The sequence below is a fragment of the Fukomys damarensis genome, unplaced genomic scaffold (assembly GCF_012274545.1).
Source record: "Fukomys damarensis isolate Sample0158 unplaced genomic scaffold, DMR_v1.0_HiC HiC_scaffold_37, whole genome shotgun sequence".
NCBI lineage: Eukaryota > Metazoa > Chordata > Mammalia > Rodentia > Bathyergidae > Fukomys > Fukomys damarensis.
In genome coordinates this window covers 18,478,934-18,492,305 of record NW_022900949.1, presented here as the reverse complement: position 1 = coordinate 18,492,305, position 13,372 = coordinate 18,478,934, and the positions used below count along the sequence as shown (strand labels likewise).

The following is a 13,372-nucleotide window of genomic DNA, read 5'->3' as shown; positions in this document are numbered from 1 at the left end:
AGTAAATGGAAAATATAATCTGGTTAACAAGCTGTACTTCTCACGGGAGAACAGAAACCTTACAGAAGGATTCTGACCTTGCACTCTCCAAACCTTACACATAATAAACATTTAATAAAGCAACAAGGGTATTAACCAGTTCTTTAAGATGAAGACAAAAGGAAACTGTAAAAATATCTCAAAACATGTGGCTATAAGTTTTTTCTTTAAGTATCTCAATTGTTTATAGCCAGCATAAAGATGAAAAGAAATTTTCGTGGTTCCATAGTAGAAAAGCAAAATATTCACTCATTTACCCAAGAAATATATTTTAAGCACCCACCACCAATGGTAAGAACTCAGCCTAGGAGGAAGAGGTACATCAGCCAGCAAATTCAAGTTAGAGGAATGTTACATTAGCCATGCATGGTAAAGAAAACTAGAACAAGGCAAAGGCAGTTGAGATGCTGGCCATACAAAAGTGGAATCCAGGTAAAAAATGTTCAGACTTCTGATCCTAGGGCTGTACTTCAGCCTTGTGACTTCCACCTGGGCACAGAGAAGAGTCGAGGCAGAGGTCACTGGATGGCAGAGGCAGCGGGCTCCACGGGTTTCTCCAGAAGTCTTTGTAAGAGGCGAGCTGGTCCGTGAGGGAGAGGAGCTGGGGAAGATGGAGGCAGTGGTTAGAGTGCATGGCCCTGAGCACAGAAGGCCTGCAGCCTCCAGGACTGGAAAACAGTGTGGAAATGGTTCTCCTCTGGAGGCTCCAGGGGAAACCACCCTTGGCAAGGACACCTTGACTTCAGCCCAGTGAAACTGGTTTTAGATTCCTGGCCTCCAGAACTGGAAAAAAGCAAAGGCTTGTTGTTTTCACCCACTCGATTCGAGATCATTGTATTATAGCAGCAACAGAAGACCAACACGTCCATCCCCACTGCTCTACCCAGCCTGTGCTCTGGAAAGCTGGCTGCGGTCCAGCAGGGCTGGCCTAGAGCTGCATGCTCTCTAGGTCTCTGGAAACCACTACTTCCATTTGCATTATCAGACCTAAGGGGGCCGCGGTGACAGGGGTGGGGGAGAAGTGTCTCCATCTGGGGTTTCTCTTATCGCCGCCCACATTTTCATGATACAGGTTCTTCAGGAATTCCCTTCATCCAGTTTTCAGCCCAGCATGTAAGGGACCTAGAAGTTGTCATTCCATCCCAACAGCCAGTAAATAGCTGGACCAAAACTGAAAAACCCACAGTCCTGAGATCCATCAGAAAGAGGAGGTTACAGGGCAAACTACTGCTTGCAGTGATCAGGCAGATACAAAGCATCAGGACTTACTGGGCAGAAACCACTCCAGTTCCATTACTGGGATCGAAAAGCCTCAACCATGCTTGGTGAATCACTGGAGTCCATGTGGATAAGTCAGAATCAAAAGCAACTGAGAACCCTGTTCATAGACAGCCCATCTCACTTCCAAGTGATTGACAAGGTTCTCACAGGGAATACCTGAGAAACATCCCGTCTCATTTATTTCACGGGGAAGGCAAAGGAAACCATTTCTAATTATGCCAGATCATTCTGCTTTCTGAACAAGACTGTTCTCAAGAGAAACTAAACCTAAACTTTGGGGCTTTTTTCAGAGTTTTAAAGAACCTGGAGGAAGGGAACGAGCCCAACTCGGCCTCCCTTCAACCATCCTGTCCCCTCAAGGAGCGGAATGGAAATCAAGGAGGGGAGACTTAGAAGACTTATCAAGTTCACAGTCCAGTGACCCAGAGACCCAGCTCATAAAAAGGTTCAGACCTGACCTTGGGACTGTATACTGCGTCTCCCACCCCCAGGCCACCACACTGGTAACTGGCAACTGCCCATTTACTGATGTCATTTTTATCCAGGGCGTGAATGGACAACAACAACAAAAAACCTGGACAACAATCTGAAGAAACAGCAAGTATCAGGACCAGAATTTATAGTATTGAATGCAAATATTAAAAGTTATGAAATCAGCGATCTAAGTTTCCACCGTAGGAAACTAGAAAAAAGAAAATTAAATAAAGTCCAAAACATATGATATAATGAAAATTAGTGAAGAAACCAATGAAATTGAAAAACAAAAAATAAAAAAGAATATAAACAAAACCAAAAACCAGCAATTTGAAAAGAGCAATAAAATACATTAGTAAGCCTCTAGCCAGGCTTGGGAACAAAGAGAGAGGGCACAAATTCTTGGTGCTAGAAATGAAGAAAAGTCATCACTACAGGTGCCCTGGATATTAAAGGACACTTAGGGAATGTTATGAGGAATTTAATGCCCACAAATGTGTTAGCCTAGATGAGGAGGACCCGTTCCTCGAAGGACACATTCTGCCAAAACTCACAGAGAAAGAGATAATTTGAAAGTGCCTCTATCTATTAAAGAAATTCAAACAGTAACTGAATCTTCTAAAATAAAACACCTTCAATCTCACATCATTTCACTACTGAATTCTACCAGGCATTTCTGAAAGAAATTAGGTCAGTTTTCTTCACTTTTCCGGAAGACAGGAGCAGAATGAATACTTTGTAACTTAACCCAGAGGCCAGCATTACCCTGATGCCAAAGCCAGAAAAAAAGCATTACAAGAAAAGAAAACTACAAATCAGTATCTCTCATGAACATTGTGCAAAAGTCCTCAGCGCAGTATTAGCAAACTGAATCGAATAGCACGCAGAAGGAAGAGGACACCTCAGCTAAGTGGCTGCATAAACTCTGTTCCCTCAGACAGGAGAATATGATTCAGTGCCGAGAAGACACGTGCGATCGAGCCGTAAAAAGACGCGGTGGAAATGTCAGTGCGTATCGCTAAGGGAATTAAGCCAAGCCGGAAAGACCGAGAGAAGTGCTGCCTTTCTTTTCTGTGATTAACCTTCCCACGATGGCTCTTCCTTCTGTCTCCTCTCACATTTGCTGTGTATCCTCCTCTCCTTTAGATCCATATTTTCGGCTTACTTACACCTCCTAAGTTATCCCTTCCTCAATGTGCTCCTGTCTTCTTGTGCTGTAACCTCTCGCTGTCAGAGTCTCAAAGAGAATTCTGAGCTGCCCCAGTGGCCTAACGGATAAGGCACTGGCCTCCTAGGCCAGGGATTGTGGGTTTGAGAATTCTGGATCCAGAACTCTCCTTACATATATTGAAGCTCTCAGTAAGTAAACTTATCAACCCAAAGTAAGATGCTCTACTTTTTATCCTGTTCAACCGCCCTTTCAAAATTTCATCCTACTCAGCTTGTCTATGTCCTTTATCTCCTTTCTCCTTTAAGTTCTGTCCTCTGGGGCATTCATAGCATCAGAATTTTTCTTCCTGTCTGTCGCATGGTTACTAACCTCGGTAATTTCTACCTCAGTAGCCCTGTCGTGTCCTTAGTGGATATGGAGAATGTAGAGATTTAAGGAATATCAGGAATACTAGGACAACATCATTCAGAGTTGGGGTGATGTAGGAGCAGAGAGAAGGAGCTGTCTGGTGTGCACGGTTACATGGAAAACAGTGGCTGTCAGTGAGATGGGAAATAGGAGAGGAGTTTCTGATTGTAGGAGATGATCATGCTTTGCTTTTAGACATTTAGACTTTGAACATGTTTAAGGCATCTGTATTTCTCCATAACCGTTCCCTCCTCTGACCTGGTCTGCTCCACCCTGGACCTCAGACTCTGGCACTCTACCTCCTGGGCATGACCTGTCGTCCCTGTCCCTGGGGCACAAGCCCAAAAGTTGTCCGTTTGAAACCCCTGTTCTTTCCGATTTGGTCACCCACCATCTTCGTTCCACATACAGATGCTCTTCATCAGCTCCTGGAGTCCTACTCCTGCTCCAGTACCAGAGTTAGATGCAAAATCTACCAGGAACCATAGCCTGTTTACCAGAACGAAATTAGTTCTGTCCTTGCTACTTCCTTACCTCTTTTGTGTTACTTCCATTTGGGCTCTTGTCATGTGCATGGTGTGTTATAAATTCAGTAGTCATTTCTGTATCTCCTACTGGAATGAAACCCATGGAATAGAGGGTTAGATCTTATTCCACACACAATATCCTCACAACACATGAGTCAATGTCTTGAGCATAGAAAGATCTCAGTAAATGTGGCTTGTGTTGAACTGTACGCTTAGATTTCTATCAAAATAATATTGATGATATGGGAAGGTTTTAAAGAAAGTGCCCTTCTGAAATTTATGGCTACTACTTTTATAAATTTAGATTTTTAACTATCAAAATGTGCTTTCCTTACAATTTTGTTTAATACGTGGCATGCAGCTAAATCTGACAAATCAATGCCTGCACTTTTTTAAATTATTTGATAATAAAGACATGAAAGATATCCAGAAAAATCAGAAATCGTGACTGATTAGCTGTTCACTGATATATAAACTTGTGTGTATAAACATTTAGATATTCTGTGAAAAAGTAGGTGTACTTTAAGAAATATTATGCTAAGAAAGATGATTTAAAGATACTTTTAACTCAAACTTTAAGCATTCAGTTTGTTTCATGCTAAGGACATGATGAAGATTAAACCATCAGTCTCCTTTCCATCCTTAGATCCAGACACAGGCAGGTGAGGAGCTTGGCTTGTGCTCAGCAGTTCCCACAGTCTGGCAGAATGGTGCAGAGACTTAAACGTGAGGATTTCCCTCCGGTGCTGTATTCCCTCTTGAACTTCCTGCAGTGGCTCTACAAAAGACGAATTTGAGCCTAACTTTGAGGAAAAGTAGAATTTTGCCACACATGAGAAGAAAATAATTCCAGGTAGAGAAAACAGAATGAGCAAATACAGAGCACTTAGAGTCCTCTGCCCCTGGGGGACTGGGCAGGAAGGACAGCGGAGAAGGCAGAGGGCCAAGCGAAATCCAGAGGACAGTGAGTTCCTTCCCAAGGACCGTTTAAGTTGTGCTGTAGAAAATGGAGAATTGTCTGGGTTTTAATCACCACAACAATCAGATAAGTTCTAATTTTTGATAGCTTTTTTAACAAACTTGTGGAGGATGCATTCACAGAAAAGGAAAGACCGGACCAGCCAGGCACATGACAGCCCCTGCTGTTTCCCATCTGCTCTCTGTCATTCTCCAGGAGCCACCTCCAACTGCCAGGTGTGCTCATAAGAGCAGATAAAAAGTTCAAGGCCTTTCACTTCATTTACATAGATAATTTGATTTTTTTTTCTCTATTTTCTGAAAAAGAGTGCATCAAAATGATCATACAGGGCCGAGTATTTAGCTCAGTGGTTCTGCCACATGCCTCACAAGCACAAGGACCTGAGTTCAATACCTGCTGCAAAAAAAAAAAAAAAAAAATTATTATATAAGATGATTATTTGGGGTCTCTGAAAAAGGGGGATGTCAGTGATGCTTGTTTGTTTCATCAACTGTGGAGAACAACTGGGCAGATCCTGCACCAAAAGCTGGGGAGGACACAAGCACCCACTCAGTAACATTTACTCAGGACCTACGAGGGCTGATCAAAAACTACAGTGCAGGTTTAAATTCCTTTTTCAAAATTATAGTGAAAGATTCAGTATCCCTCTCAAAATACTCCCTTTTGCTTCCATTTACCCCATTGTTCTTGTCACCTTCTGAAGTCCTCCTTCGTGGATGTCTCTGTGGCATCATTACAACTACAGGGAATGCTGCTGCTGATCGCCCTCCAACAGCAAGGCAGGCTCCTAGAAGAATTACAGTGTCCTCGTCCACCTCACTGGCCAGACCTGGTGGTGTTCAATCTCTGGCTCTTCCCTAACATCAAAATGACCAGAAAGGGAAACATTTTGAATCATTTGTGACATCAAGGCAGCCAGGACAGTGCAACTAAAGACAGTCATGAATGAGGACTCCAGAGCTGCTGCAGGAAGCGGGCAGGAGGTTGGGAAGAGTGTGTCTGGGATGAGGGAAGTGCTTTGAGGTGGATTAATAGCAGTGTGTCTTTTACTGTGATACTTTTCAATTTTAAATATTCATTGTCTCTTTCAATCATACCTCATATTATGTTCTAAATAATGTGCTTATTCATGTGATAAAATGGGGAGGGAGCAAAAGATATAGTCTTTCAAATCTTGAAATATTAATTCTAGCAAAGGATTCAAATATCACTACATTTTCTGCATAAATAAGCACATGATTATACATTTCTATAAATTATTATGGTGGAATCTAAGAATTACAAATGGGAGTAAGACACTATTCCAAGCATTATACTCAAGTCTTTCATTGGGTATGTGACTTGCAAATATTTTTCCCAGTCCATGGCTTTGCTTTTTATTTCATTGACTGAATTCACTGTATCTTTCACACTAGCAAGTCCATGAGTTAGGCACACTAAAACCCAAGATACAACAAGGAAACCAATGTGGATGGAAAGGTCGGGCTGGAGGGACTTGGGAAGAGATGATGTTGGGGGGTAACGGGGTGAGAGGAGTGGGGGCAGAGGGACAAATCATATAGGGCCTTGTAGGCCACGTCAAGGTCACAGCTATTGCTTTGCCTAATAGTGGGAAGACAGGAATTCTGGGCAGAGGAGCAAGAAGGTGTGACTTATTTCCAAAGGACCCTCCGGCGCTGGGGATGACAGGGGACTTTAGACCAGTGGACAAATCCAAATGCTCAGAAACACGTCACAGAATAAACACTGAAAATACAATTCTCAAAATAAAGTAAATGTCTGGAAAAGTTTAAGCAAGCCATTGTGTTTATCTCAGCAATTCCTCTAGCCTTCACATTGCATAAAGCTCTTCATGCTATTTTTGAAAGTCATTGACATGTTCTGCTTTGGAAATAAAGGTTCTAGTACCTGAAATCCAGTTTTGCACACATTTAACCTTTTGAAATTTTAAGACGTGATTTATTTTGTATATATCTCAAATCCTGCTGGATAATAATTTTTAAATTATCATACTTTGACCACCAGTGGCCTCTAACACTGCCCCCGACAACACCAGAAATCTAATGAATTCAAATCTGGCAGTCTCACCGCTTTGTAACACATTAAATCATACCTAGAAATTTATGGGACACTTCAAACTTTTAGCAAACTTAAGATTTTCTTGATAGAAACTATGGACCCTTTTGATTGTCCATGAAGTAAGTTTCATATGTTGTGTTTTCTCAGTGGAAAAGAGAAAGAAAACAGCAGACACTGGATATTTTCTGGTAGCCTATGACTGAATTTAGAAAACAACGTTACAGCGTTATGCAGACCATCTCACATGGATCTAAAACTTACCTCTGCTCTGATCAGTAATAAGCTCTGAATTCAGAAGTGTTTTGTTTTGTTTTGTTATTCTCCACAGGCACGAACGTGTTCATACCAAGAAAAGTAACTTGAACAGATCTTTAATTTCCATTCCCAAGGACGTAGATGATCTAGCCACCCTAGACATTTTGGACGAGGTAAGAACTGGGTTTAAATTTCAAAGCTCTAGGGTTTTTAAATTTATAGAAATGAACTAGACAAGGGATTCTTTGACTACCAGCTGCTCATTTTTCCCTCAACTTTCCGATTAGCTTTTCTTTCTTCAGATTTAATAAATAAAACTCAAATTTCCAGATCTTTGTATCCCAGTGCCATTTCGTTAATGTTCAAATGATGAAGGTGGGGAATCTCCTAAGCATGGGTTGTTGAGTTACAGATCTTTTTTCTCTTCAGTTATTTCTGAGCGTCTCAAACATATATCTGACTGTGTTTAGAAGACAGTCGGCCTCTCCCACTGCCCGGCACCTCCCTCTTCTCTCCTGCTCTCAGTGGCTGAACCCAGAGTCCGGCATGACACCATGAGAACCTTTGTTACCAGGGCCAGCGGTCCCTCATGGGATCACAGAGCCCAGAGATACTAGCCACTTTACCCCAGATAACCAGATCATCAGAGAAATAAATGGCTTTATTTTCAGAGAAGGCTGGGGCTTCTACCTGGTTGACAAGCTTTTGTTATTTTAATACTTCTATTGGCGTACCTAAGCATTTTGCTGAGAAATACACCAAATCAAGAGACGCGGGCTGAGCAGAAGTAGTCTGCTGTCGTTTTTGAACAAAGAATATACGTCACAGGTCCACGTGCTCAGGGCTTGGACACTGGGGAGGTGGGGAGGTGTGGGCTAGGCCATTGGGTGCGTCCTTAAAGGGCACATGGGACCTTGGCGTCTTCCTATCCTCTCCCTCCTGGCCCAGCATGAGCGGTTCTTGTTCCTGCTCACGGTCCTGCCATAGTGCTGCCTCCCGTGACCCCAGAGCGGCGGGGCCACTGTCAAACCTCCAAAACGGAGAGCCAGGAGAAACCACTCTCTTCATCCTGGATGCATCTCGGGCATCTGTTCCAGTAATAGAAAGCTTAACATAGTCACTTGGGAAACTTAGGATAAATAAACAGCTCGAGCGCTTTCTCAAATGAATCTCCTCAGGAGCATCAGATATCTTAAGATCGCTGGCACCTTTCTTAATCCTTACATATCAAATTTTGCGGTGATATGAATTCTTAGGCTTATGAATTATACAGGTTTCAGCAATCACGTTGTTACCAATTATTGTAATGTATTAAATACTGGGCTTGTTCCTTTGTGTTGTCTGTGTTTTAAGTGTTTGTTTCTTTTTCACCATATTATCTCTTGCTCCTGTAGTGTGTGGAGTTCTATGAATGATTTCTGACAGACTTACAATGCACTAATGTGACTAGCGTTTATCAACTGTGAGAGTTACTTGTCTGAAGTTTTCCCTCCACTTCACAGAGCCAAATGTCTAAGGAGAGGACTAGGACATTCCACAAAGCCATTAGAAATACAGCCGTGCTCACTGGATCTTTCCCGCCCCTGGCAGAATACTTTTTCTTCATTTCTTTTTCACTTATTTCCTTGAATTCGATATAGCATTATCTAACATATTGCATATAACATACAATGTGTAATATCAAACGATGTAATATTTCCTTTGGAAAATGAAGTTAATACTGACATTCCTATTTGATTCTCAAAACCAGAGAAAAATACCAGTCCATAGAACAGGCACTTGCAGGTCTGATGTTACATTTTTTACTATTACTATCTCTGGTTTCAGACTCTAGATGCTTTACTTATTTATTATTTATTATTTATTTTGCTATTCAATTGTAATTCACGCATTGATTTTTAAAGACAGAAATTTTTTTTTATGCAGAACACAGTCTCAGAGCAGCTTGAGAAGTGTTACGCCCACGATCAGATCTACATGTATGTGGGAGATATACTCATTGCTCTGAACCCTTTTCAGAGCCTGGGTCTGTATTCCACAAAGGTATGTGCTGTGCCTTGTATTCTCTTATTTTGTACAGATAAGTATACTTTTCAGATGCTTACTAGAAATGGATGTCAACAAAAAATTTTATCTAGCATTTTGAAAAAAAATTATATAATTATTGTTAAACTATGAAGATAAAAAATAGACAAAGTCAATCTAGATGCAGTTTCTGGTCTTCCTTTCTCCAAAGTATGTATCAGAATGTTAATTATGTCCCATTACTATCAGCAACTTGACAATACATAGCATATCACTAAACAGATGTAGTAAAAGTGTGCACTTAATGTCTGCCTCTGAACCAAGTATTTGAGACTCAAATAGAACTGCAATATATAATTATATGCATACAATACATACATAGTAGTTGTAAATCCTGTGAGTTTAAAAGTTTCTTGTAACATACTGATTGGCTTCATTACTTCCATACAATGTGTGTTTATGAATATGAATATATAATTATCAATTATTCAACCCCTAATCATTTAAATATAGAATTAAACTAGACTTTTTATTCTTAATTGGACCTATTCTTTTCTAGCTATTCATGTACTGTAGAAAATTAGTATTGTACCCAACAGTTATTTTAACTTTGAAAAATACTTATCTATTTCCCAGTACCAACCTAAACTTTATGGAATAATGATAAATTCATGAGCCTTGATAGAAGTTACAGAAGTTGGGCTTTTTTATACATCTTTTTATACATTTTTATGCATACAAAAGTATGCTGTGTGATCTTGTACAAATTACATGAGACAATGTAAATTAAATGAAGTAAGAGGAGAAAAGCAGTGCTTTAATGTTAGACTTTATATCCAAAGATTAATCCATAACATGATACTTGATTGTTTTATGTATAAAATATTTTTATCTAAACATACTAGTGTGTTTTGAAGTAATAGTACTTTGAAGCCTTAATTTCTGCTTTGGAAGTGACATGCAAAATCTTTTACATATATTTCCAGTGATGTTATATTCTCCTGCGTCATACCATATTCCTGGACTATTTCATTTCAGACTTTTATTTTACATAATTGTTTGTGATTTGTGAACATATACATGTATACATGTGTAGTGTATGTAATATTTGTTGAAATGAAGTTAGCATTTTTATTTATATTTTGCTTTTAAAATTAGAACTACAGCTGTAAATAATCCATGGCTTAAATAAAAAGAGAAACAAGATTAAAAAGTCCTACAAGATCTCCTCTTTTTAACTTTTAGCATTCCAGACTATATATGGGAGCAAAGAGAGCTGCTAACCCCCCTCACATTTTTGCAATGGCGGACTTAGGATATCAGTCCATGGTCACTTATAATTCAGACCAGGTAAGGCGAGCCCTTCACGCCCTCCAAAACTCCTCTGTTTCTCGTGTGCCTGGTGAATTCTGTGAGACTGAAAAGTCCTCTCACAGTTGCCTTTTCTCCTTGTGCAGTGCATCCTCATTTCTGGAGAAAGTGGTGCTGGAAAGACTGAAAGTGCTCATCTTTTAGTTCAGCAGCTGACGGTGCTTGGAAAGGTAGAATTCAGTGTTTCTCTGTCCTGACAGAAATGTTTGTTATATTTTAAAATATTCACTAGTATGTAATAGTCACTAGTTCCCAGATTCGATAATGCATGGGAATTAGAACAGATAATTATATTTTCAGCTTAAAATATAACAAATAATATTAAAGCATATACTGTGCTTTGAAAATGTTACAGCTTTTTTATTCTTATTAGGTATGTTAGTCTCTTTGCCATTGCTGGGACAAAATACTCAATGCCTGTAACTTAAAGAGAAGATTCCTTTGGCTCAGTTTCAGTGGGTTCTGTCCATGGTCAGCACTCCCCGGCAGAAAGAGCATGGTGGACGGGCAAGTGGCAGAGAGCTACTCACCCCTTGGCAGTCAGGAAGCAGAGAGGGAAGGGAGGAATCGGGGACAGAAAGACGCTTTTTCAGGTTGGTTATCTAGTGACCAATACTGGACCGGGCCCACCTACTAACAACCTATTCAGCTATGAACCATCAGTGGGTGAATACACTGGTGACTATGGTGGCCTCATGGTCCAGTCACCTCCCAGAAGCGCCACCTCCGAACACACGAGACCTTAATGGGACATAATGTTAGTCAAGCTCGTATAAAGATGATTTTTCTGTCTTGTTAGCCCCAGTGCATTTGTGGAATGCTTTCTGTATTTTCTCTCTTCTTGTTGCTAGAAGACTAAAATAGAGTTATTATTTTTAAAAAATCAATTGCCTATATATCATATATATTAACAAAGATCAATTTCACATTGAAGTTTAAAAGTATCATTTTCAATAGCACCAAAACATATGAAATACATAGATCTAAATCTTGTATGTGTAAGATCTGTATGCTAAAAAAGAAAAAAATCATAAATCTAAAAAGAACTAAAATATAGAGATATAACATGTATATGGATTAAATCATTAAATATTATTGAGATCATTTCTTTACAAATTGATCTGTAGATTCAATGTAATTAAATTAAAATCCTGGAAAGTTTTTTGTGTGTGTGGAAATCAACACACTGAATCAAAAAGATATATGGAAAGGCAAAAAAATAGAATAGCGAAACAATTTTGAAAACAGTAAAGTTGGAAAATAATTACTCTACCTGATTTCCAGACTTACTATAGAGTTGCTAAGAAATATGTTATTAAAGGAAGGATGACTTATGGATTAATGGAATAAAATAAACAGTCTGCACATATTATTTATTTTTGACAAAGGCACATGGTCAACTGATGAGGAATGGTAGTCTTTTCTTTTCTTTCTTTCTTTCTTTCTTTCTTTATTTATTTATTAGTACTGGGGATTGAACTCAGGACTTTGTGTTTGTGAAGCAGGCGGTGGAACCACTGAGCTAAACCCCTGGCCCCGGTAATCTTTTAAACATACGGTGCTGGGATGATTGCATATGCCCAGACCAACCCCTTCACACAATGAACATTAATCCAGGCCTCATACATTATGAAAATTTAACTCAAAATGGATCATAAGTCTAAATGTAAAATCTAAAACTATAACATTTATGGAAAAGAACATAAGAAAATGTATTTTGATCTTGAGTTGTCAGCTGATGAGTTCTCAGATATAATAAAAATGCATAACTCATAAAAGGATGAACTGAATTTTTACCAACTTACGAGTTTTTCCTTGGTGACTCTGTTAGGCTGATGAAAGCCGAAGTACATTCACCGCATAACCGAGGTATCTACACCTGTTTATTCCCATGCTCATACAGAACCCTGCAGGCAACTATTTACAGTGATTTAATGAATAAGCTCCAGAAAGTGGAAATGGCCAAACTAAAGCATAGATAAGCAAACCATGGCACCGCCATGCAGGGCAGTATTACTTAGAAATAAAGAGGAGCAAACACTAATACAAGCAGTGCATCTCGTTAGATGAATCTCAGATGCGTTGTAGTGCATCAGAGAAGTCAGACTGAGAAGACTCATGTGCCGTATGACTCAGTGCCATTCTTATACATGTAGAGATACAGGGACAGAAGCAGACTGAGAGGATCGGGAGCTGGATGCAGAGGGACAATTGAGTCCAGAGGGTCAGAAGGGAATTCCGAAGGCTGAAAAACTGTTTGTACTGGAGATTAACTGATTGTATACATTTATCTAAACTTTCAACTATAAGCCATGCAGAGTGACTCTTTCTCTATATAAATTAATCCTTCCTCTTTTAGGGGAAGTTGAAGAGATTTTGATTTTCCAGGAAAGCCCCTAAAATCAGATAAAACAAGAATTGAATTTTCTCGTTAAACTAGCAACTAAAAAAACACTGTATACTACTAATCCTTAAAAATTTTTATTATGACCTACATAGTTGTAATTAGGGCTGTGTCAGAATTTTTGACAACACTGTGACTGTGTGAATGTTATGCTATAAGCACCCGTGGGTACAGGGTGAGCTCTAATCTCTCCATAAAAAGAGAAGGCTTCATGGTGTAAATCAACTCTCCAGTTAAGCCTAATTTTATCCAAAATGATAAGTAGAAAGAATCTCACACTGCTGTTAAAAAGCAGTTGACTGGTTCTAATATTTTCTGTCAGGCCTGTTGGTATGGAGTAGCAGGGTGCGTGGGGCAGT

The 13,372-nt window shown here is 39.6% G+C and overlaps 1 protein-coding gene across 1 annotated transcript in view; it reads left to right on the top strand.

Moving 5' to 3' along the window:
• Myo3a (myosin IIIA) overlaps nt 1-13,372 on the top strand; it is a 173,536-nt gene that overhangs the window by 62,083 nt on the left and 98,081 nt on the right. The window contains exons 9-12 of the mRNA XM_010614690.1: nt 7,287-7,386; nt 9,140-9,256; nt 10,484-10,588; nt 10,696-10,779. Of these exons, the coding sequence (XP_010612992.1) occupies nt 7,287-7,386; nt 9,140-9,256; nt 10,484-10,588; nt 10,696-10,779 (406 nt within the window). The remainder of the gene's footprint in view (nt 1-7,286; nt 7,387-9,139; nt 9,257-10,483; nt 10,589-10,695; nt 10,780-13,372) is intronic.